This window comes from Oncorhynchus kisutch, linkage group LG14 (assembly GCF_002021735.2).
Source record: "Oncorhynchus kisutch isolate 150728-3 linkage group LG14, Okis_V2, whole genome shotgun sequence".
Lineage (NCBI taxonomy): Eukaryota > Metazoa > Chordata > Actinopteri > Salmoniformes > Salmonidae > Oncorhynchus > Oncorhynchus kisutch.
Genome location: NC_034187.2, coordinates 12,423,583 through 12,447,736, shown reverse-complemented (window position 1 = coordinate 12,447,736; position 24,154 = coordinate 12,423,583). Strand labels below are relative to the sequence as shown.

The window sequence follows — 24,154 nt, the reverse complement described above, 5'->3', positions numbered from 1 at the left end:
TAATTCTGCGTAGTTACAGGATTAATTCTGTTTAGTTACAGGATTCGTTCTGCATAGTTACAGGATTAATTCTGCGTAGTTACAGGGTTAAAACATAAATAAGTCAAAGGTTAATAGTTTAGACATTCAAGAAGGCTTGAAACAAAATAATAAATAAATGGCATCGAGTATCATCAAGCATTTTCACAGCTTGCGGAGGCATTGTGATCTGCGGTAGGGCAGTGGTCTGTACAGTATGCTTCGGCTCCGAACATCATGAACATCCTCGCCCTCAGGGCTGGGCAATTGGTTTCTTTTTTTTTGCCAAGAAAGGCATATATCCATGTTCTAGGGACCTTTTCAAACGTCAGAAATCAAAGTCTATTTCTAGTGATCAGGCTGCTAGACTAGTACGGACTCACATCCTACATAGTACTGTAGACTAGTACGGACTCACATCCTACATAGTACTGTAGACTAGTACGGACTCACATTCTACATAGTACTGTAGACTAGTACGGACTCACATCCTACATAGTACTGTAGACTAGTACGGACTCACATCCTACATAGTACTGTAGACTAGTACGGACTCACATCCTACATAGTACTGTAGACTAGTACGGACTCACATCCTACATAGTACTGTAGACTAGTACGGACTCACATCCTACATAGTACTGTAGACTAGTACGGACTCACATCCTACATAGTACTGTAGACTAGTACGGACTCACATCCTACATAGTACTGTAGACTGGTACGGACTCACATCCTACATAGTACTGTAGACTAGTACGGACTCACATCCTACATAGTACTGTAGACTAGTACGGACTCACATCCTACATAGTACTGTAGACTAGTACGGACTCACATCCTACATAGTACTGTAGACTAGTACGGACTCACATCCTACATAGTACTGTAGACTAGTACGGACTCACATCCTACATAGTACTGTAGACTAGTGCGGACTCACATCCTACATAGTACTGTAGACTAGTACGGACTCACATCCTACATAGTACTGTAGACTAGTACGGACACATCCTACATAGTACTGTAGACTAGTGAGGACTCACATCCTACATGGCACTGTAGACTAGTACGGACTCACATCCTACATAGTACTGTAGACTAGTACGGACTCACATCCTACATAGTACTGTAGACTAGTACAGACTCACATCTTACATAGTACTGTAGACTAGTACGGACTCACATCCTACATAGTACTGTAGACTAGTACGGACTCACATCCTACATAGTACTGTAGACTAGTACGGACTCACATCCTACATAGTACTGTAGACTAGTACGGACTCACATCCTACATAGTACTGTAGACTAGTGCGGACTCACATCCTACATAGTACTGTAGACTAGTACGGACTCACATCCTACATAGTACTGTAGACTAGTACGGACACATCCTACATAGTACTGTAGACTAGTGAGGACTCACATCCTACATGGCACTGTAGACTAGTACGGACTCACATCCTACATAGTACTGTAGACTAGTACGGACTCACATCCTACATAGTACTGTAGACTAGTGCGGACTCACATCCTACATAGTACTGTAGACTAGTACGGACTCACATCCTACATAGTATTGTAGACTAGTACGGACTCACATCCTACATAGTACTGTAGACTAGTACGGACTCACATCCTACATAGTACTGTAGACTAGTACAGACTCACATCTTACATAGTACTGTAGACTAGTACGGACTCACATCCTACATAGTACTGTAGACTAGTACGGACTCACATCCTACATAGTACTGTAGACTAGTACGGACTCACATCCTACATAGTACTGTAGACTAGTACGGACACATATCCTACATAGTACTGTAGACTAGTACGCACTCACATCCTACATAGTACTGTAGACTAGTACGGACTCACATCCTACATAGTACTGTAGACTAGTACGGACTCACATCCTACATAGTACTGTAGACTAGTACGGACTCACATCCTACATAGTACTGTAGACTAGTACTGACTCACATCCTACATAGTACTGTAGACTAGTGCGGACTCACATCCTACATAGTACTGTAGACTAGTACGGACTCACATCCTACATAGTACTGTAGACTAGGACGGACTCACATCCTACATAGTACTGTAGACTAGTACGGACTCAAATCCTACATAGTACTGTAGACTAGTACGGACTCACATCCTACATAGTACTGTAGACTAGTACGGACTCACATCCTACATAGTACTTTAGACTAGTACGGACTCACATCCTACATAGTACTGTAGACTAGTACAGACACACATCCTACATAGTACTGTAGACTAGTACGGACTCACATCCTACATAGTACTGTAGACTAGTGCGGACTCACATCCTACATAGTACTGTAGACTAGTGCGGACTCACATCCTACATAGTACTGTAGACTAGTACGGACTCACATCCTACATAGTACTGTAGACTAGTACGGACTCACATCCTACATGGCACTGTAGACTAGTACGGACTCACATCCTACATAGTACTGTAGACTAGTACGGACTCACATCCTACATAGTACTGTAGACTAGTACTGACACACATCCTACATAGTACTGTAGACTAGTACAGACTCACATCCTACATAGTACTGTAGACTAGTACAGACTCACATCTTACATAGTACTGTAGACTAGTACGGACTCACATCCTACATAGTACTGTAGACTAGTGCGGACTCACATCCTACATAGTACTGTAGACTAGTACGGACTCACATCCTACATAGTACTGTAGACTAGTACGGACTCACATCCTACATAGTACTGTAGACTAGTACGGACTCACATCCTACATAGTACTGTAGGCTAGTGCGGACTCACATCCTACATAGTACTGTAGACTAGTACGGACTCACATCCTACATAGTATTGTAGACTAGTACGGACTCACATCCTACATAGTACTGTAGACTAGTATGGACTCACATCCTACATAGTACTGTAGACTAGTACGGACTCACATCCTACATGGCACTGTAGACTAGTACGGACTCACATCCTACATAGTACTGTAGACTAGTCCGGACTCCCATCCTACATAGTACTGTAGACTAGTACGGACTCACATCCTACATAGTACTGTAGACTAGTACGGACTCACATCCTACATAGTACTGTAGACTAGTACGGACTCACATCCTACATAGTACTGTAGACTAGTGCGGACTCACATCCTACATAGTACTGTAGACTAGTACGGACTCACATCCTACATAGTACTGTAGACTAGTACGGACTCACATCCTACATAGTACTGTAGACTAGTACGGACTCACATCCTACATAGTACTGTAGGCTAGTGCGGACTCACATCCTACATAGTACTGTAGACTAGTACGGACTCACATCCTACATAGTATTGTAGACTAGTACGGACTCACATCCTACATAGTACTGTAGACTAGTATGGACTCACATCCTACATAGTACTGTAGACTAGTACGGACTCACATCCTACATGGCACTGTAGACTAGTACGGACTCACATCCTACATAGTACTGTAGACTAGTCCGGACTCCCATCCTACATAGTACTGTAGACTAGTACGGACTCACATCCTACATAGTACTGTAGACTAGTACGGACTCACATCCTACATAGTACTGTAGACTAGTACGGACTCACATCCTACATAGTACTGTAGACTAGTGCGGACTCACATCCTACATAGTACTGTAGACTAGTACGGACTCACATCCTACATAGTACTGTAGACTAGTACGGACTCACATCCTACATAGTACTGTAGACTAGTACGGACTCACATCCTACATAGTACTGTAGACTAGTACGGACTCACATCCTACATAGTACTGTAGACTAGTGCGGACTCACATCCTACATAGTACTGTAGACTAGTACGGACTCACATCCTACATAGTACTGTAGACTAGTACGGACTCACATCCTACATAGTACTGTAGACTAGTACGGACTCACATCCTACATAGTACTGTAGACTAGTACGGACTCACATCCTACATAGTACTGTAGACTAGTACGGACTCACATCCTACATAGTACTGTAGACTAGTACGGACTCACATCCTACATAGTACTGTAGACTAGTACGGACTCACATCCTACATAGTACTGTAGACTAGTGCGGACTCACATCCTACATAGTACTGTAGACTAGTACGGACTCACATCCTACATAGTACTGTAGACTAGTACGGACTCACATCCTACATAGTACTGTAGACTAGTACGGACTCAAATCCTACATAGTACTGTAGACTAGTACGGACTCACATCCTACATAGTACTGTAGACTAGTACGGACTCACATCCTACATAGTACTGTAGACTAGTACGGACTCACATCCTACATAGTACTTTAGACTAGTACGGACTCACATCCTACATAGTACTGTAGACTAGTACAGACACACATCCTACATAGTACTCTAGACTAGTACGGACTCACATCCTACATAGTACTGTAGACTAGTGCGGACTCACATCCTACATAGTACTGTAGACTAGTGCGGACTCACATCCTACATAGTACTGTAGACTAGTACGGACTCACATCCTACATAGTACTGTAGACTAGTACGGACTCACATCCTACATGGCACTGTAGACTAGTACGGACTCACATCCTACATAGTACTGTAGACTAGTACGGACTCACATCCTACATAGTACTGTAGACTAGTACTGACACACATCCTACATAGTACTGTAGACTAGTACGGACTCACATCCTACATAGTACTGTAGACTAGTACAGACTCACATCCTACATAGTACTGTAGACTAGTACAGACTCACATCCTACATAGTACTGTAGACTAGTACAGACTCACATCCTACATAGTACTGTAGACTAGTACAGACTCACATCCTACATAGTACTGTAGACTAGTACGGACTCACATCCTACATAGTACTGTAGACTAGTACAGACTCACATCCTACATAGTAATGTAGGCTATGTAGCATGCAGACTCCTCTCTTAGATCTATAGACGACCATGGTGGACAGACATGTCTCAGGTATATTTATGGTCTGTAATACACACAGTACACACACGCACACACCAGCACAGTATAGGGCAATGTCTGGCCCTACTCCACTATAGGATCAACTTAGTTTCAGATGGTTTTCCTGGAACCCCTCTGATGATCTTGCCTGATAATGTTCAATGATTCATTATTCAGTTTGACTACATGCTGTGAGGAGGAATGTCTGAGTTGAATGGGTTTTGTGGAATTGGACTCAGAAGGTTGACAAACCAAAGTTCCTCCCTCCTTTACCCCCTCTCCTCCCTCCCCTACCCCCTCTCCTCCCTCCCCTACCCCCTCTCCCCCTCCTTTACCCCCTCTACCCCCTCTCCTCCCTCCTTTACCCCCTCTCCCCCTCCCCTAACCGCTCTCCCCCCTCCTCTACCCCCTCTCCTCCCTCCTTTACCCCCTCTCCCCCCTCCTTTACCCCCTCTACCGCCTCTCCCCCCCCCCCTCTCCCCCCTCTACTCCCTCCCCTACCACCCACAGTCACTCGCCACTCACCTTTCAAATTTCCTGTGAGGGGAACGACGCTTAAGAACTATTGTTGTGGGGGATTAGTGAGTGTGTGTGTGTGTGTGTGTGTGTGTGTGTGTGTGTGTGTGTGTGTGTGTGTGTGTGTGTGTGTGTGTGTGTGTGTGTGTGTGTGTGTGCGTGTGTGCGTGTGCGTGCGTGCGTGTACTGTGTGTGTTACAGACCATAAATATGTCTGAGACATGTCTGTCCACCATGGTAGTCTATAGATCTAACAGAGGAGTCTGTGTGCTAGCCTACATTGCAGACACACACACACACTGGATTTTCCCGTGACCCCCTTCAACCCCATACCGAGACAGCTGACCCGTAGGAATAAGTAACCATGGCAACCCCTTTGTCCCCTAGATGCAGGAGTTGGAGCTGAGGGTGACAGAGTCTGACCAACGGGCTGAGAGGGCTAAGAAACAGGTACAGTACAGTAACAGTCTGCCAACCACATTTTACAGCTTCTGTAGGCTTCAGTAGCTTTCTCTCTCTCTCTCTCTCTCTCTCTCCCTCCCCCCTCTCTCTGTCTCTATCTCTCTCTCTCTGTCTCTCTCTCTCTCCCTCCCCCCTCTCTCTGTCTCTCTCTCTCTCTCCCCCCCCTCTCTCTGTCTCTCTCTCTCTCTGTCTCTCTCTCCCTCCCCCTCTCTCTGTCTCTCTCTCTGTCTCTCTCTCCCTCCCCCTCTCTCTGTCTCTCTCTCTGTCTCTCTCTCTCTCCCTCCCCCTTCTCTCTGTCTCTCTCTCCCTCCCCCCTCTCTCTTTGTCTCTCTCTCTCCCCCCTCTCTCTCTCTCTCTCTCTCCCCCCTCTCTCTGTCTCTCTCTCTCTATCTCTCTCTCTCTGTCTCTTTCTCTCTGTCTCTCTCTCTCCCTCCCCCTCTCTCTGTCTCTCTCTCTCTCTGTCTCTCTCTCTCTCTCTCCCTCCCCCCTCTCTCTGTCTCTCTCTCCCCCCCCTCTCTCTCTCTCAGTCTCCTGCTCTACTGATGGTTCCAGAGTCCATTTATTCCCATCTATCTTGTGAGTGTGAACGTGTGAGTGTGAACATGCGAGAGTGAACATTTGAGTGTGAGCATAGTTGATGATGTATTACAGATCCATGTCATGGAAGAGAAGCTGAAACATGCCAACGTACAACCCAGTGCCAACGTACAACCCAGTGAATCAGAGAACTCAGTGTTCAGAAGGTACCAGGACCTGACCAATCAGGTGCAGGAGAAAGATGCAGTGATAAAGAGATTAGAGGTGCAGCTGGAAAAACAGGTATGGAAGCTATAGTGTGAGACCCAAATGGTATCCTATCTCCTATATAGTGCACTACTTTTGACCAGAGCCCTATGGACCTTGGTCAAAAGTAGTGCACTGTATAGGGAATATGGTACAATTTAGGATGCAACCATAGATAAGAAACATGGAAGACACATTGCAGTTGAATGCATTCAGTTGTACAACTGACTAGGTATCCCCCTTTCCTTATTATGTCCATTCATGTTCATAATATGAACTGTAGGTTACGATGAGTCACTAACCATAAACCGTGTTTTCTTGGCCTCTAGATCTTAGTCAGAGCCCAGGAGGCTAAGATCATTGAGGAGAAGGCTGCTAAAATCAAAGACTGGGTTACGTTTAAGCTACGAGAGGTAAGCGTAGCTCGGATACACTATCTACTGTGACATATACATCCTATAGGGACCAACCACGTCAAAGATGAAGCTTTCTTTACATTAGCTCAACTCAAACCAAAACCCAGCTTATGATCAGTTGTTAAAGACAAAGAGAACAGTTAACCCCAAACTGTCACTAATTGTCATCTTCTTTCTGCGTTGTATTTCAGATGGAGATTGAGAACCAGCAGCTGAAAATGTCCAACCTGAAGCAGGCCGAACAGATTATGATGCTGGAGGACAAACTGCAAGGTGATCCTGATCCTCCTTCTACCACAGGAACTTTAGTTCATCTACCCAGCACCTCACCCTCTGAGAGTACCAAACTCCATTTTAACAACCAGCCAGCTGTTGTCACAGCATTAACAACTGTCATCACAGTTTTCAATTGTTATCCACCTAAAGTCATGCAAATGATCTGGTTGAAGTGGCATAGGATCTGTACGAGTGGTAGTATGTAGATGATGAAGAGGGGCCCAGTATAGAGCCCTGAGGCACACCACAGTCTCTGTTACTTTGATAATATCAGAGCCTTATCACCTTAGTGATAGATGATTAGTAGTCAAGTGTGGGCCTATGTTCTACAGTACATGTTGTTATATTGTCAAAGGTTGCTGTTGTGTCTCTACATTGACTATATTTTTTCCCATCTTGTCCAATAGCTCTCCTGGAGAAGCATTCATCTCCCCCCCCCCCCCACCTCTCCTTCCACAGACACCCACCAGGTACCCTCCAGCCCTCTGTACCCCTCATGCTGTCCTGGGACCCCAACTGTCCAGGAGGAGACAGGCTGGGGGAGACAGACAGGTCCAGGGGATAGAGCAGAGCAGCCCTGTAAACCCAGAGGAGACAGAGGAGACACAACAGGCCACGGCACTGTGACAGTAACCCTGCCAGACACTCCCTCTCTGGGTAGCAAGGGCAGGGAGGCTGGCGCTGGACCTGGTAGTCCTGTTCCAACCACTGGAGGCCAGGACCAACCACTTGGTAGCGCTACTCCCAGAGATCACTCCTCGGACGAGCTCAACAGCAGATTCCGCTCCCAACGTCTTCACTCTTCCTCCTCTTCCTCTTCCTCCTCCTCATCTTCCTCTGCCTGTGAAACAACACACGGGGGTCCCAGGACCCCTGATATCCCTATGTCCACCTCCACCCCCAAAAACCCTCTCCTCTGCCGCTCTCCATCTAACTCCCACCCCTTCCAGACCCGCACCCAGCCCCTGGCACTACCCTCCCATACTGGGACCAGCATGACCCTACCCAAGGTGTGTTAAGTTCTATGTATATGTATTTATGTATATATACACTACCGTGGGGTCACTTAGAAATGTCCTTGTTTTTGAAAGAAAAGGACATTTTTTGTCCATTAAAATAACATCAAATTGATCAGAAATACAGTGTAGACATTGTTAATGTTGTAAATGACTATTGTAGCTGGAAACGGCTGATTTGTAATGGAATATCTACATAGGCGTACAGGGGCCCATTATCAGCAACCATCTCTCCTGTGTTCCAATGGCACGTTGTGTTAGCTAATCCAAGTTTATCATTTTAAAAGGCTAATTGATCATTAGAAAACCCTTTTGCAATTATGTTAGCACAGCTGAAAACTGTTGTACTGGTTAAAGAAGCAATAAAACTGGCCATCTTTAGACTAGTTGAGTATCTGGAGCATCAGCATTTGTGGGTTTGATTAGAGGCTCAAAATGTCCAGAAACAAAGAACTTCTGAAACTCGTCAGTCTATTCTTGTTCTGAACAATGAAGGCTATTCCATGTGAGAAATTGCCAAGAAACTGAAGATCTCGTACAATGCTGTGTACTAGTCCCTTCACAGAACAGCGCAAACTGGTCCTAACCAGAATAGAAAGAGGAGTGTGAGGCCACAGTGCACAACTGAGCAAGAGGACAAGTACATTAGAGTGTCTAGTTTGACAAACAGACGCCTCACAAGTCCTCAACTGGCAGCTTTATAAAATAGTACCCACAAAACACCAGTCTCAATGTCAACAGTGAAGAGGCAACTCTGGGATGCTGGCCTTCTCGGCAGAGTTGCAAACAAAAAGCCATATCTCAGACTGGCCAATAAAAATAAAATATTAAGATTGGCAAAAGAACACAGACACGAGACAGAGGAACTCTGCCTAGAAGGCCAGCACCAGAACCAAAAATCTCAAATTTGGACTCAACACACCAAAGGACAGATTTCCACCGGTCTAATGTCCATTGCTCGTGTTTCTTGTCCCAAACAAGTTTCAAATCAAAATCAAATCAAATCAAAGCATGCTTAAGGCACGTTAACGCAGATGAGCAGGGACCCTGGGCATCTTTTTATTGGTGTTTTTCAGAGTCAGTAGAAAGGCCTCTTTAGTGTCCTACGTTTTCATAACTGTGACCTTAATTGCCTAACGTCTGTAAGCTGTTAGTGTCGTAACGACTGCTCCACAGGTGCATGTTTATTTATTCTTTATGGTTCATTGAACAAGCATGGGAAACAGTGTTTAAACCCTTTACAAAGAAGATCTGTGAAGTTATTTGGATTTTTACGAATTATCTTTGAAAGACAGGGTCCTGAAAAAGGGCTGTTTCTTTTTTTGCTGAGTTTATATATATATATTAATGTGGCCCTCTACACCTGTAATTATGGTACTCTCTCTCCATTCCTTGTATTTGTACACAAGCCGTACAATTCTTGTTACTGTTTGACTGTGCCAATGTGTGATGGCTGCTCTGGAGCGTGATGTTATCAGTCAGTAAACTTAGTTGAACTTGAACCTCATCAATCAATCAGCCAATCAATCAAATGTAAATCAATAATGTCATCTATCTTTGTTTGTGAACTAACAGGTGCGGACCCCTCTGACCCCACGAGACAGCATCCAGCTGCTGAAGAAACACTACAGTCAGCCCCAACCTGGAGGTGTGGACCGGTTGCACCACCTCAACGTCCCCAGTCAGCCCCAACCTGGAGGTGTGGACCGGCTGCACCACCTCAACGTCCCCAGTCAGCCCCAACCTGGAGGTGTGGACCGGCTACACCACCCCAACGTCCCCAGTCAGCCCCAACCTGGAGGTGTGGACCGGCTACACCACCTCAACGTCCCCAGTCAGCCCCAGCCTGGAGGTGTGGACCGGCTGCACCACCTCAACGTCCCCAGTCAGCCCCAGCCTGGAGGTGTGGACCGGCTGCACCACCTCAACGTCCCCAGTCAGCCCCAACCTGGAGGTGTGGACCGGCTGCACCACCTCAACGTCCCCAGTCAGCCCCAGCCTGGAGGTGTGGACCGGCTGCACCACCCCAACGTCCCCATAGACATCATGACTGCTTCCAGCACCCAGGTAAAGGGGTGAGCATGCTCACCTCTATCCTGTGGTGTAGAAACAGTGAGCGTGTGCTTCAAGTCAACAGTCGGTCACATAACAATGATAAAAAGGTACCCGTCTGCACTCAGTTGATGTAGATGCAATTGAAGTAAATGCTTCTTTTCTTTCATCTTTGCACCCTGCAGAGCCTTGCGTCTCCCTCCACCTGCAGTCACTTCCTGGTGGAGACAGATATAGATGACGGGCTGCCTGACAGTATGGAGGGAGTGGTAGAGGGGGCAGAGGGTCCTCCCCAGGAAGGAGTGTCATTTGTTGGGTTGGCTGAGGGTCTGGAACGGCTGGATCCGGAGGTTCTGAAACCCCCCACCCCGCCTCTTCACCGCTTCCCCTCCTGGGTAAGACAGAGAGAGAGAGAGAGAGAGAGAGAGAGAGAGAGAGAGAGAGAGAGAGAGAGAGAGAGAGAGAGAGAGAGAGATGGTGGAGTGCTCTTTGCCGTAGTCTCATATCTGTGTATGTGTGTGTGTTCCTGTTGTTGTGAGCAGTCAAAGTAATGTTATAAAACACACATACACACACTCATGCTTACACAATGATCTATGTGCTCTACAGGAGAGCCGTATCTATGCTGTGGCCAAGTCAGGGATGACAGTATCGGAGACGACCACAGGAGCCAGAGGTCCTGGTCCAGGTGAGTTGCCTACCATGCTGATGTTGGAGAGGACTGTCTGGAGCAATCTCAATTGCACTTCCTTCTTTCCTCACGAGGAATCAATCCCTCTGTGTCTGTGGTGGAACATTATGGGGCCTGTCAGTACTCCTTTTGATGTCTTCCTATCTGAGGGGGCTAAGTAACACCTGTGCAGGTGAGATCTGGGAAGCTTTAAGGAACTCTTTAAAGAGATGTGTTAGAGCAGAACCCTGCTTTTTAATCTGCTGTGATGAAAGGATAGGACCTACACACAGTAAGACAGACTATAATTATAAATCTCGCTGCATCCGAAACATCTCGTGTTTTCTGTAGGAAAACCACAGTACCCTGCCGCAGGACCATTCACTCACCTGATTTACAAGAACATCACTGTACCCGTGTATACCACACTGAAAGGGGTAAGTACCGTACTCTACAGCAGCTCTAACTGTGTCCAACTGACAATAACATATCCACTCCCTATGGACTGTGGTATGTGCTGAGGAATATCTAAACGTGCCTTCTGTCTGTCTGCAGAAAGCCACTCAGATCAGCAGTGTGCCCCTGCATGATGATGACTCTGGTTCGGAGGATGACAGTGGCTCTCTGGCCAGCCTCAGGACCTCCACCCTGGGCCCAGAAAGGAAGGGCAGCACCCCCGGGAGCCCCCGTGCCGTCAAGAGGGGTGAGAGGGTTTACTTTACTTAAATAAATAAAAATTGCTCACTTTAAAAAGTGCAATATAACATATAACACAAGGTACGCGCAAATAAGACTGTGAATCACCTGAATGACCTGTTCCTGTTTGGACTTCTGACCTTTGATCCCTCCAGGTGTGTCCATGTCATCCATTAGCTCTGAAAGTGACTACGCCATCCCTCCTGATGCCTACTCCCTGGAATCTGACTACTCTGAGCCAGAACACAAAGTCCAGAGAACATCTTCATACTCCTGCGAGAGCCTGCGAGAGCCTGTGAGTGACCATTTACAGTACGATATGGTGCAGTACAGTACCATGCACTAGCCACAATAGAATATAAGATACAAGGATCCCTTCTACGTCACTGTAGATTCACTAGGACTATTCAGCTGTACTGAGCAGCTGTAAAGGACAAGGTGAAAATAAACTATCCAAGCCCGCAAAGTATGGTTGAGGTTGGCACGACAGTGAAAATGGTAAGTGAGTCATGTGCTGTGTGTGTCCCCATGTACAGGAGATGCTGGAGAAGTCAGGCTACCTGCTGAAGATGGGCAGTCAGGTTAAAGCCTGGAAGAGACGCTGGTTCATCCTGAGGAATGGAGAGATCTTCTACTACAAGTCTCCGGTGAGTCTCCACGAGTCGTCACTGTCTTCTTGATCACTGTCTTCTCTGACAGAATTATTACAGTGGCAGGAAATTACCACCCTGGGCTTTATACCTGTTCAGAAAACACACACCAGGTGGCAGTATGCACCCTTTCAGTTTGTTTACCAACTCATAGAAGTAGTAGAAGAAAATGGACTACTTCAAAATGGAGATGGGGTCAATGGCGCTGCCCGTGCTCTCACAGATGCCATCATGGGACCGATACAGTAATGCAATGTCTATCTAAGTCTATGGCTGAATCAGTACAACTGGGGTTGGTTGGAAAACGCACAGGAGGGTAGTTCTCCAGGAACACGGTTGGAGAGCCATGGTTTATTCTGTAATGCCAACTCCTTCCTATGGTCTTTGTCCTGGTCTTTCAGAGCGATGTAATACGGAAGCCTCAGGGTCAGATGGAGCTGAACTCTTCCTGTCGTATCGCCCGTGGAGAAGGAGCACAGACCTTCCAGGTGAGTGACAGTGATGACCAGTGGAGGCTGCTGAGGGGAGGACGGCTCATAATAGTGGCTGGAATAGAGTCAATGGAGTCAAACACATCAAACATGTGGTTTCTATGTGCTTGATAACGACTCCATTCCGGCCATTATTATGAGCCGTCCTCCCCTCAGTAGCCTCCACTGGGGAAGAGGGGTTTAATCTACTGTTACTGCTAGTTCAGCCACTTTCACCCCCAGAAGTAAATTGAGTTAGGTAGTTTGTTAGCGCACGCAACATTTGGTTGTGGGTTCTGGGATTACCAGTACACACACACGCGCACACACACGCGCACACACATCCTGCCCTCCCATCCCTAGCACCAAACTGGGTAAAAAAGAGAGATCGTCAGGTATGGAATGTTGTCTTCTGCAGCTGATACTCATCTCTACTAACCTGGGGATGCTATCGCTGCCCACTCAGAGTGTGTGTGTGTTCTTGCGTACGTGCATGTGTCTGTCCCTACCTTCCTGTCTTTACAGGCATGTATTCACCCTGCATTTCTCTTCTCCTGTTCTAATCTTCTCCTGATCTAATCTTCTCCTGTTCTAATCTTCTCCTGCTCTAATCTTCTCCTGCTCTAATCTTCTCCTGCTCTAATCTTCTCCTGTTCTAATCTTCTCCTGCTCTAATCTTCTCCTGTTCTAATCTTCTCCTGCTCTAATCTTCTCCTGTTCTAATCTTCTCCTGCTCTAATCTTCTCCTGTTCTAATCTTCTCCTGCTCTAATCTTCTCCTGCTCTAATCTTCTCCTGTTCTAATCTTCTCCTGCTCTAATATTCTCCTGTTCTAATCTTCTCCTGTTCTAATCTTCTCCTGTTCTAATCTTCTCCTGTTCTAATATTCTCCTGTTCTAATCTTCTCCTGTTCTAATTTTCTCCTGTTCTAATCTTCTCCTGTTCTAATCTTCTCCTGTTCTAATCTTCTCCTGTTCTAATCTTCTCCTGCTCTAATCTTCTCCTGCTCTAATCTTCTCCTGCTCTAATCAGTTGATAACAGAGAAGAAGACATTCTTCCTGACGGCTGACTCTCCCAACATCTTGGAGGAGTGGATCAGAGTTCTACAGAACATCTTCAAAGTCCAAGCCAGCAGCCCCATCGCCATGGAGACCACCACCGCCAAACCCACCGTGAGGGGCTGGCTCACTAAGGTCAGGGGTCACTGGACTGGGCCTAAGAGATGAGGGTTATGGAGATGAGAAACAGACAACATGTTTAGGGTGATTGGCCTTAGCAAGACGAGGTACAGAAGTGCTTATCTTGATCACATAATGATTGAGACGGGACAAGGAAATCCCAGCCGGCCAAACCCTCCCCTAACGAAGCTCGGCCAATTGTGAGCCGTCTCATGGATCTCCCAGCTGTGACACAGCCTGGGATCGAACCCGGGTCTGTAGTGGCGCCTCAAGTACAGCAATGCAGTGCCTTAGAACGCTGCGCCAGGCCCCCAAAACACAGTTTTAATGGAAACTTTTAACTTGCCTTTTTAATGGAAGCTTTTAACTTGCCTTTTTGATGGAAGGACAACTCTTATTACAAAGGCAATACAAAAATAAAGCTATTCTCACCCAATATCTATTACATCAACAATATGTTTCTTATTAGGACACCGTGAAGTTTAAACTAGCCATTCTTCCCACTGTAAGAGAAAGAGACAGATTGGTGGAAGGCTTTCACTTCAGGCAGATTCCTGGACAGCTAATTCACCATGTGACACGGCTAGAGTTAGGACCCCTTACTGATCAGGGGATGATGATGTTTGAGTGATACCCCCCCTTCTCTACAGAGGTGTGTCTGTCAGTATGGTTAAGACTGGGGCTAGGAGACCCCTTGATCACAGAGGTGTGTCTGTCAGTATGGTTGAGACTGGGGCTAGGAGACCCCTTGATCACAGAGGTGTGTCTGTCAGTATGGTTGAGACTGGGGCTAGGAGACCCCTAGATCACAGAGGTGTGTCTGTCAGTATGGTTGAGACTGGGGCTAGGAGACCTCTTGATCACAGAGGTGTGTCTGTCAGTATGGTTGAGACTGGGGCTAGGAGACCCCTAGATCACAGAGGTGTGTCTGTCAGTATGGTTGAGAATGGGGCTAGGAGACCCCTAGGTCACAGAGGTGTGTCTGTCAGTATGCTTGAGACTGGGGCTAGGAGACCCCTAGATCACAGAGGTGTGTCTGTCAGTATGGTTGAGACTGGGGCTAGGAGACCCCTAGATCACAGAGGTGTGTCTGTCAGTATGGTTGAGACTGGGGCTAGGAGACCCCTAGATCACAGAGGTTTGTCTGTCAGTATGGTTGAGACTGGGGTTAGGAGACCCCTAGATCACAGAGGTGTGTCTGTCAGTATGGTTGAGACTGGGGCTAGGAGACCCCTAGATCACAGAGGTGTGTCTGTCAGTATGGTTGAGACTGGGGCTAGGAGACCCCTTGATCACAGAGGTGTGTCTGTCAGTATGGTTGAGACTGGGGCTAGGAGACCCCTAGATCACAGAGGTGTGTCTGTCAGTATGGTTGAGACTGGGGCTAGGAGACCCCTAGGTCACAGAGGTGTATCTGTCAGTATGCTTGAGACTGGGACTAGGAGACCCCTAGATCACAGAGGTGTGTCTGTCAGTATGGTTGAGACTGGGGCTAGGAGACCCCTAGATCACAGAGGTGTGTCTGTCAGTATGGTTGAGACTGGGGCTAGGAGACCCCTAGATCACAGAGGTTTGTCTGTCAGTATGGTTGAGACTGGGGCTAGGAGACCCCTAGATCACAGAGGTGTGTCTGTCAGTATGGTTGAGACTGGGGCTAGGAGACCCCTAGATCACAGAGGTGTGTCTGTCAGTATGGTTGAGACTGGGGCTAGGAGACCCCTAGATCACAGAGGTGTGTCTGTCAGTATGGTTGAGACTGGGGCTAGGAGACCCCTAGATCACAGAGGTGTGTGATGACTGACTGACAGATCAACTATCTGTGACGTTATGCACCTCAGAACTCTGGAGTGATGGAGTTGGTTCACTACCTCTCTCTCTGCATATTTGACCTTCGACCCCGATGAAGAGATGTACAGCTAGGATTATGAGTCATGAGATGAAGCCAGTAGTCCACACACATCCACTCTCTACTGCAGCCTGCTGTTCAAATTAGAAATATTATATACAGTCTGAGTGGTATTGAATCTATAAACCTCACACATTCTCCTCTGTCTCTTTCTATCTCTCTCATGCACTCTCTCTCTCTCTTCTCTGTCTCTGTCTCTCGCTCTCCCCCTCTCTCTTCTCTTTCTCTCACACTCTGTCTCTCTCTATCTCTCTCACGCACTCTCCCTCTCTCTCTTCTCTTTCTCTCACACTCTGTCTCTCTCTCTTCTCTGTCTCTCCCTCTCTCTCTTCTCTTTCTCTCACACTCTGTCTCTCTCCTCCAGGTGAAGCATGGCCACTCTAAGCTGGTATGGTGCTCTCTGGTCAACAAGGTCTTCTATTATTACAGGAACCAGGATGACAAGGTTTAAATTCCTCCTAAATTTACCCTCATTATGTCAGTGTCATTACTGTTGACAGTCTATATCTGTAGTAAAAACTGAATATCATTATATTATATACACACACTCTAACTGTGTGTGTGTGTATACTGTATGCGTTTGTCACCTCTCAGCTCCCCCTAGGCCAGCTGCGGATGTGTGAGGCGGTGGTGGAGGAGGTGGACAGGTCATGTGACTCTGACGAGGACTACGAGGCCGGTGGGCGTGGCTTCTTGTCATCTCACTGTACCCTAGTGGTCCACCCCAGAGAGCAGAGCCCCACCTACCTGCTCATAGGGACCAAGCAAGAGAAGGTACAGCACCTGTAAACTACACTACCCATATACCCCATCACTGCAAGAGAAGGTACAGCACCTGTAAACTACACTACCCATATACCCCCTCACTGCAAGACAAGGTACAGCACCCCTAAACTACACTACCCATATACCCCCTCACTGCAAGACAAGGTACAGCACCCCTAAACTAAACTACACTACCCATATACCCCCTCACTGCAAGGGAAGGTACAGAACTCTAAAACTACACTACCCATATACCCCCTCACTGCAAGGGAAGGTACAGCACCTGTAAACTACACTACCCATATACCCCCTCACTGCAAGACAAGGTACAGCACCCCTAAACTACACTACCCATATACCCCCTCACTGCAAGGGAAGGTACAGAACTCTAAAACTACACTACCCATATACCCCCTCACTGCAAGGGAAGGTACAGAACTCTAAAACTACACTACCCATACACCCCTTCACCTACTTGCTCATAGGTACCAAGTAAGAGAAGGTACAGTACAGTACAAACTAAACTACCCATAACCCCCCCACCCCACCCCACCTACCTGCTCATAGGCACCAAGTGAATGTACAGCACCCTAAAAATACACTTATTCAAACACCCCTAATTTCCCATAATTGTAAGTTACAACCCACAGACTTACCTGTTTCCATTATCTCCTCCATCCTTTCTGTACAGGACACCTGGCTGTACCACCTGACAGTCGCGGCAGGCAGCAGTGCCAGCTTCAAGGTGGGCACAGAGTACGAGCAGCTGGTCGGGAACCTCCTAGACGTAGAGGGAGATCCAGGTAAGTCATCTAATCATTCAACTCAGTCTGTCTGTCAACACCACAGACAAGTACACTACTTGAGAAGGTTAATGTCTAGCAATGCCTTGAAGATAGACTAGGGGTTAACAGACTGGTCTAGCATGTGCTATACTGTATCACATAAGGTTTCAGATTCAGTCAGTAGCTCTTTCATGTTACATTAACCAGGACAGACTACTGAAATCTCTTGATCCAGTCTGCAATCTGCAGTTAGTGTTAATGACTGGGCTCAAGTAAGTCTGTTTCTGGTCAATCTGTGTGTGTGTGTGTGTGTGTGTCTGTCTGTCTGTCTGTCTTCTCTCAGACTCTGCGTTGTGGAGGAGTGAGTCTCTATGTTTCTGTAAAGACGGCCTGCGCTCCCCTCTCACCACTCTACCCTCTGAAGCTCTGCAGACTGAAGCCCTCAAACTCTTCAAGGTCGGTCCCTTCATTACTTACTCTTTCCTTTGTATTTCTTCAAATCCCTGTGTCTTTCTCTTCTCCTGTCTGCTGATCTGACGGAGACCCCCAGCCTGTCTGTCTGTTAGGGGCTTCCCCTTCTCTGTCCATCACCCCCTCTCCTCTTGGATGTGCTCCATGCCCCTCCACCCTACTGCAACTCACAGATCAAAGCCTCGGAGGCTCATTAGAAGTGTGGAAGAGAGATAATGTTCCTCATGTCCTTGTTCTTGTTAGGGGGTCAGAGACCGTCTCTGTGGATGTAATAGTCGGATGAGGGAGTGGGACAGACAGACAGCACAGCGGGATTGGGACAGGGGGGGGGGGGCATGGGCAGGGAGTGGGACAGGGATAGGGAGTGGGACAGAGGAAGGGAGTGGGACATGGGCAGGGAGTGGGACAGGGCTGGGAGTGGGACAGAGGAAGGGAGTAGGACATGGGCAGGGAGTGGGACAGGGATAGAGAGTGGGACAGGGATAGGGAGTGGGACAGAGGAAGGGAGTGGGACATGGGCAGGGAGTGGGACAGGGATAGGGAGTGGGACAGAGGAAGGGAGTGAGACAAGGACAGGGATAGGGAGTGTGACAGGGAGTGGGACAGGGATAGGGAGTGTGACAGGGATAATGACTGTGACAGGGATACGGACAGGGAGTGGGACAGGGATAATGAGTGTGACAGGGATACAGACAGGGAGTGGGACAGGGATAATGAGTGTGACAGGGATACGGACAGGGAGTGGGACAGGGATAATGAGTGTGACAGGGATACGGACAGGGAGTGGGACAGGGATAAAGATTGTGACAGGGATAGGGACAGGGATAGGGATGGGGAGTGAGACAGGGAGGGGACAGGGAGTGGGACAGGGTCAGGGAGTGAGACAGACAGGGATGGGATGGGGAGTGTGACAGGGACAGGGACAGGGAGTGAGACAAAGACAGGGATGGGATGGGGAGTGAGACAGACAGGGACGGGGACAGGGAGTGAGACGAAGACAGGGATGGGATGGGGAGTGAGACAGACAGACATGGGATGGGGAGTGTGACAGACAGGGAGTGAGACAGACAGGGACGGGGACATGGAGTGACACAAAGACAGGGATGCGATGGGGAGTGAGACAGGCAGGGACAGGGAGTGACACAAAGACAGGGATGGGATGGGGAGTGAGACAGACAGAGACAGGGAGTGAGACAAAGACAGGGATGGGGACAGGGAGTGAGACAGACAGGGATGGGATGGGGAGTGTTACAGACAGGGACGGGGACAGGGAGTGAGACAAAGACAGGGATGGGATGGGGAGTGAGACAGACAGGGACGGGGACAGGGAGTGAGACAGGGATAGGATGGGGAGTGTGACAGACGGGGACAGGGAGTGAGACAAAGACAGGGATGGGACAGGGAGTGAGACAGACAGGGATGGGATGGGGAGTGTGACAGGGAGTGAGACAAAGACAGGGATGGGATGGGGAGTGAGACAGACAGGGACGGGGACAGGGAGTGAGACGAAGACAGGGATGGGATGGGGAGTGAGACAGACAGGGATGGGATGGGGAGTGTGACAGACAGGGAGTGAGACAGACAGGGACGGGGACAGGGAGTGAGACAAAGACAGGGATGGGATGGGGAGTGAGACAGACAGGGAGTGAGACAGACAGGGAGTGAGACAGACAGGGACGGGGACAGGGAGTGAGACAAAGATGGGATGGGGAGTGAGACAGCCAGGGATTGGATGGGGAGTGAGACAGACAGGGACGGGGACAGGGAGTGACACAAAGACAGGGATGTGATGGGGAGTGAGACAGGCAGGGACAGGGACAGGGAGTGACACAAAGACAGGGATGGGATGGGGAGTGATAGAGACAGGGACGGGGACAGGGAGTGAGACAGACAGGGACGGGGACAGGGAGTGAGACAAAGACGGGATGATGAGTGAGACAGACAGGGATGGGATGGGGAGTGAGACAGACAGGGACGGGGACAGGGAGTGACACAAAGACAGGGATGGGATGGGGAGTGAGACAGGCAGGGACAGGGAGTGACACAAAGACAGGGATGGGATGGGGAGTGAGACAGACAGGGACGGGGACAGGGAGTGAGACAGACAGGGACAGGGACAGGGAGTGAGACAAAGACGGGATGGGGAGTGAGACAGACAGGGATGGGATGGGGAGTGAGACAGACAGGGACGGGGACAGGGAGTGACACAAAGACGGGGATGGGATGGGGAGTGAGACAGGCAGGGACAGGGACAGGGAGTGAGACAGACAGGGACGGGGACAGGGAGTGAGACAGACAGGGACGGGGACAGGGAGTGAGACAGACAGGGATGGGATGGGGAGTGTGGCAGACAGGGACGGGGACAGGGAGTGAGACAAAGACAGGGATGGGATGGGGAGTGAGACAGACAGGGACAGGGAGTGAGACAGACAGGGATGGGATGGGGAGTGTGACAGGGACGGGGACAGGGAGTGAGACAGACAGGGATGGGATGGGGAGTGTGACAGACAGTGAGACAAAGACAGGGATGGGATGGGGAGTGAGACAGACAGGGACGGGGACAGGGAGTGAGACAGACAGGGACGGGGACAGGGAGTGAGACAGACAGGGATGGGATGGGGAGTGTGACAGACAGGGATCGGATGGGGAGTGAGACAGACAGGGAGTGAGACAGACCGGGACGGGACAGGGAGTGAGACAGACAGGGATGGGATGGGGAGTGAGACAGACAGGGACGGGGACAGGGAGTGAGACAGGGATGGGATGGGGAGTGTGACAGACGGGGACAGGGAGTGAGACAATGGGATGGGATGGGGAGTGTGACAGGGAGTGAGACAAAGACAGGGATGGGATGGGGAGTGAGACAGACAGGGACGGGGACAGGGAGTGAGACGAAGACAGGGATGGGTTTGGGAGTGAGACAGACAGGCATGGGATGGGGAGTGTGACAGACAGGGAGTGAGACAGACAGGGACGGGGACAGGGAGTGACACAAAGACAGGGATGGGATGGGGAGTGAGACAGGCAGGGACAGGGACAGGGAGTGAGACAGGGATGGGATGGGGAGTGTGACAGACGGGGACAGGGAGTGAGACAAAGACAGGGATGGGACAGGGAGTGAGACAGACAGGGATGGGATGGGGAGTGTGACAGGGAGTGAGACAAAGACAGGGATGGGATGGGGAGTGAGACAGACAGGGACGGGGACAGGGAGTGAGACGAAGACAGGGATGGGATGGGGAATGAGACAGACAGGGATGGGATGGGGAGTGTGACAGACAGGGAGTGAGACAGACAGGGACGGGGACAGGGAGTGAGACAAAGACAGGGATGGGATGGGGAGTGAGACAGACAGGGATGGGATGGGGAGTGTGACAGACAGGGAGTGAGACAGACAGGGACGGGGACAGGGAGTGAGACAAAGATGGGATGGGGAGTGAGACAGCCAGGGATTGGATGGGGAGTGAGACGGACAGGGACGGGGACAGGGAGTGACACAAAGACAGGGATGGGATGGGGAGTGAGACAGACAGGGACAGGGAGTGACACAAAGACAGGGATGGGATGGGGAGTGATACAGACAGGGACGGGGACAGGGAGTGAGACAGACAGGGACGGGGACAGGGAGTGAGACAAAGACGGGATGGGGAGTGAGACAGACATGGATGGGATGGGGAGTGAGACAGACAGGGACGGGGACAGGGAGTGACACAAAGACAGGGATGGGATGGGGAGTGAGACAGGCAGGGACAGGGAGTGACACAAAGACAGGGATGGGATGGGGAGTGAGACAGACAGGGACGGGGACAGGGAATGAGACAGACAGGCACAGGGACAGGGAGTGAGACAAAGACGGGATGGGGAGTGAGACAGACAGGGATGGGATGGGGAGTGAGACAGACAGGGACGGAGACAGGGAGTGACACAAAGACGGGGATGGGATGGGGAGTGAGACAGGCAGGGACAGGGACAGGGAGTGAGACAGACAGGGACGGGGACAGGGAGTGAGACAGACAGGGACGGGGACAGGGAGTGAGACAGACAGGGATGAAATGGGGAGTGTGACAGACAGGGACGGGGACAGGGAGTGAGACAAAGACAGGGATGGGATGGGGAGTGAGACAGACAGGGACGGGGACAGGGAGTGAGACAGACAGGGATGGGATGGGGAGTGTGACAGGGACGGGGACAGGGAGTGAGACAGACAGGGATGGGATGGGGAGTGTGACAGACAGTGAGACAAAGACAGGGATGGGATGGGGAGTGAGACAGACAGGGACGGGGACAGGGAGTGAGACAGACAGGGATGGGATGGGGAGTGTGACAGACAGTGAGACAAAGACAGGGATGGGATGGGGAGTGAGACAGACAGGGACTGGGACAGGGAGTGAGACAGACAGGGATGGGATGGGGAGTGAGACAGACAGGGATCGGATGGGGAGTGAGACAGACAGGGAGTGAGACAGACAGGGACGGGACAGGGAGTGAGACAGACAGGGATGAGATGGGGAGTGAGACAGACAGGGACGGGGACAGGGAGTGAGACAGACAGGGACGGGGACAGGGAGTGACACAAAGACAGGGATGGGATGGGGAGTGAAACAGACAGGGACGGGGACAGGGAGTGAGACAGACAGGGACGGGGACAGGGAGTGACACAAAGACAGGGATGGGACGGGGAGTGAAACAGACAGGGAGTGAGACAGACAGGGATGGGGACAGGGAGTGAGACAGACAGGGATGGGGACAGGGAGTGAGACAGACAGGGATGGGATGGGGAGTGAGACAAAGACGGGATGGGGAGTGAGACAGACAGGGATGGGATGGGGAGTGAGACAGACAGGGACGGGGACAGGGAGTGACACAAAGACAGGAATGGGATGGGGAGTGAGACAGACAGGGACGGGGACAGGGAGTGAGACAGACAGGGACGGGGACAGGGAGTGAGACAGACAGGGATGGGGACAGGGAGTGAGACAGACAGGGACAGGGACAGGGAGTGAGACAGACAGGGACGGGGACAGGGAGTGAGACAGACGGGGACAGGGACAGGGAGTGAGACAGACGGGGACAGGGACAGGGAGTGAGACAGACAGGGATGGGATGGGGAGTGTGACAGGGACGGGGACAGGGAGTGAGACAGACAGGGATGGGATGGGGAGTGTGACAGACAGTGAGACAAAGACAGGGATGGGATGGGGAGTGAGACAAAGACAGGGACGGGGACAGGGAGTGAGACAAAGACAGGGATGGGATGGGGAGTGAGACAGACAGGGACGGGGACAGGGAGTGAGACAGACAGGGATGGGATGGGGAGTGTGACAGGGACGGGGACAGGGAGTGAGACAGACAGGGATGGGATGGGGAGTGTGACAGACAGTGAGACAAAGACAGGGATGGGATGGGGAGTGAGACAGACAGGGACGGGGACAGGGAGTGAGACAGACAGGGATGGGATGGGGAGTGTGACAGACAGTGAGACAAAGACAGGGATGGGATGGGGAGTGAGACAGACAGGGACTGGGACAGGGAGTGAGACAGACAGGGATGGGATGGGGAGTGAGACAGACAGGGATCGGATGGGGAGTGAGACAGACAGGGAGTGAGACAGACAGGGACGGGACAGGGAGTGAGACAGACAGGGATGAGATGGGGAGTGAGACAGACAGGGACGGGGACAGGGAGTGAGACAGACAGGGACGGGGACAGGGAGTGACACAAAGACAGGGATGGGATGGGGAGTGAAACAGACAGGGACGGGGACAGGGAGTGAGACAGACAGGGACGGGGACAGGGAGTGACACAAAGACAGGGATGGGATGGGGAGTGAAACAGACAGGGAGTGAGACAGACAGGGATGGGGACAGGGAGTGAGACAGACAGGGATGGGGACAGGGAGTGAGACAGACAGGGATGGGATGGGGAGTGAGACAAAGACGGGATGGGGAGTGAGACAGACAGGGATGGGATGGGGAGTGAGACAGACAGGGACGGGGACAGGGAGTGACACAAAGACAGGAATG

At 49.9% G+C, this 24,154-nt stretch overlaps 1 protein-coding gene across 1 annotated transcript in view; it reads left to right on the top strand.

Annotated features, from left to right (window-relative positions):
- Positions 1 to 24,154, top strand: part of LOC109904596 (pleckstrin homology domain-containing family H member 1-like) — a 63,129-nt gene that overhangs the window by 22,703 nt on the left and 16,272 nt on the right. The window contains 19 exon segments of the mRNA XM_031787857.1: positions 5,923 to 5,985; positions 6,649 to 6,816; positions 7,110 to 7,193; positions 7,388 to 7,469; positions 7,880 to 8,037; positions 8,039 to 8,482; positions 10,064 to 10,555; positions 10,726 to 10,935; positions 11,150 to 11,228; positions 11,562 to 11,647; positions 11,766 to 11,913; positions 12,062 to 12,201; positions 12,443 to 12,553; positions 12,958 to 13,044; positions 14,058 to 14,219; positions 16,475 to 16,555; positions 16,705 to 16,884; positions 17,567 to 17,678; positions 18,004 to 18,116. Coding sequence (XP_031643717.1) covers positions 5,923 to 5,985; positions 6,649 to 6,816; positions 7,110 to 7,193; positions 7,388 to 7,469; positions 7,880 to 8,037; positions 8,039 to 8,482; positions 10,064 to 10,555; positions 10,726 to 10,935; positions 11,150 to 11,228; positions 11,562 to 11,647; positions 11,766 to 11,913; positions 12,062 to 12,201; positions 12,443 to 12,553; positions 12,958 to 13,044; positions 14,058 to 14,219; positions 16,475 to 16,555; positions 16,705 to 16,884; positions 17,567 to 17,678; positions 18,004 to 18,116 — 3,000 coding nt within the window.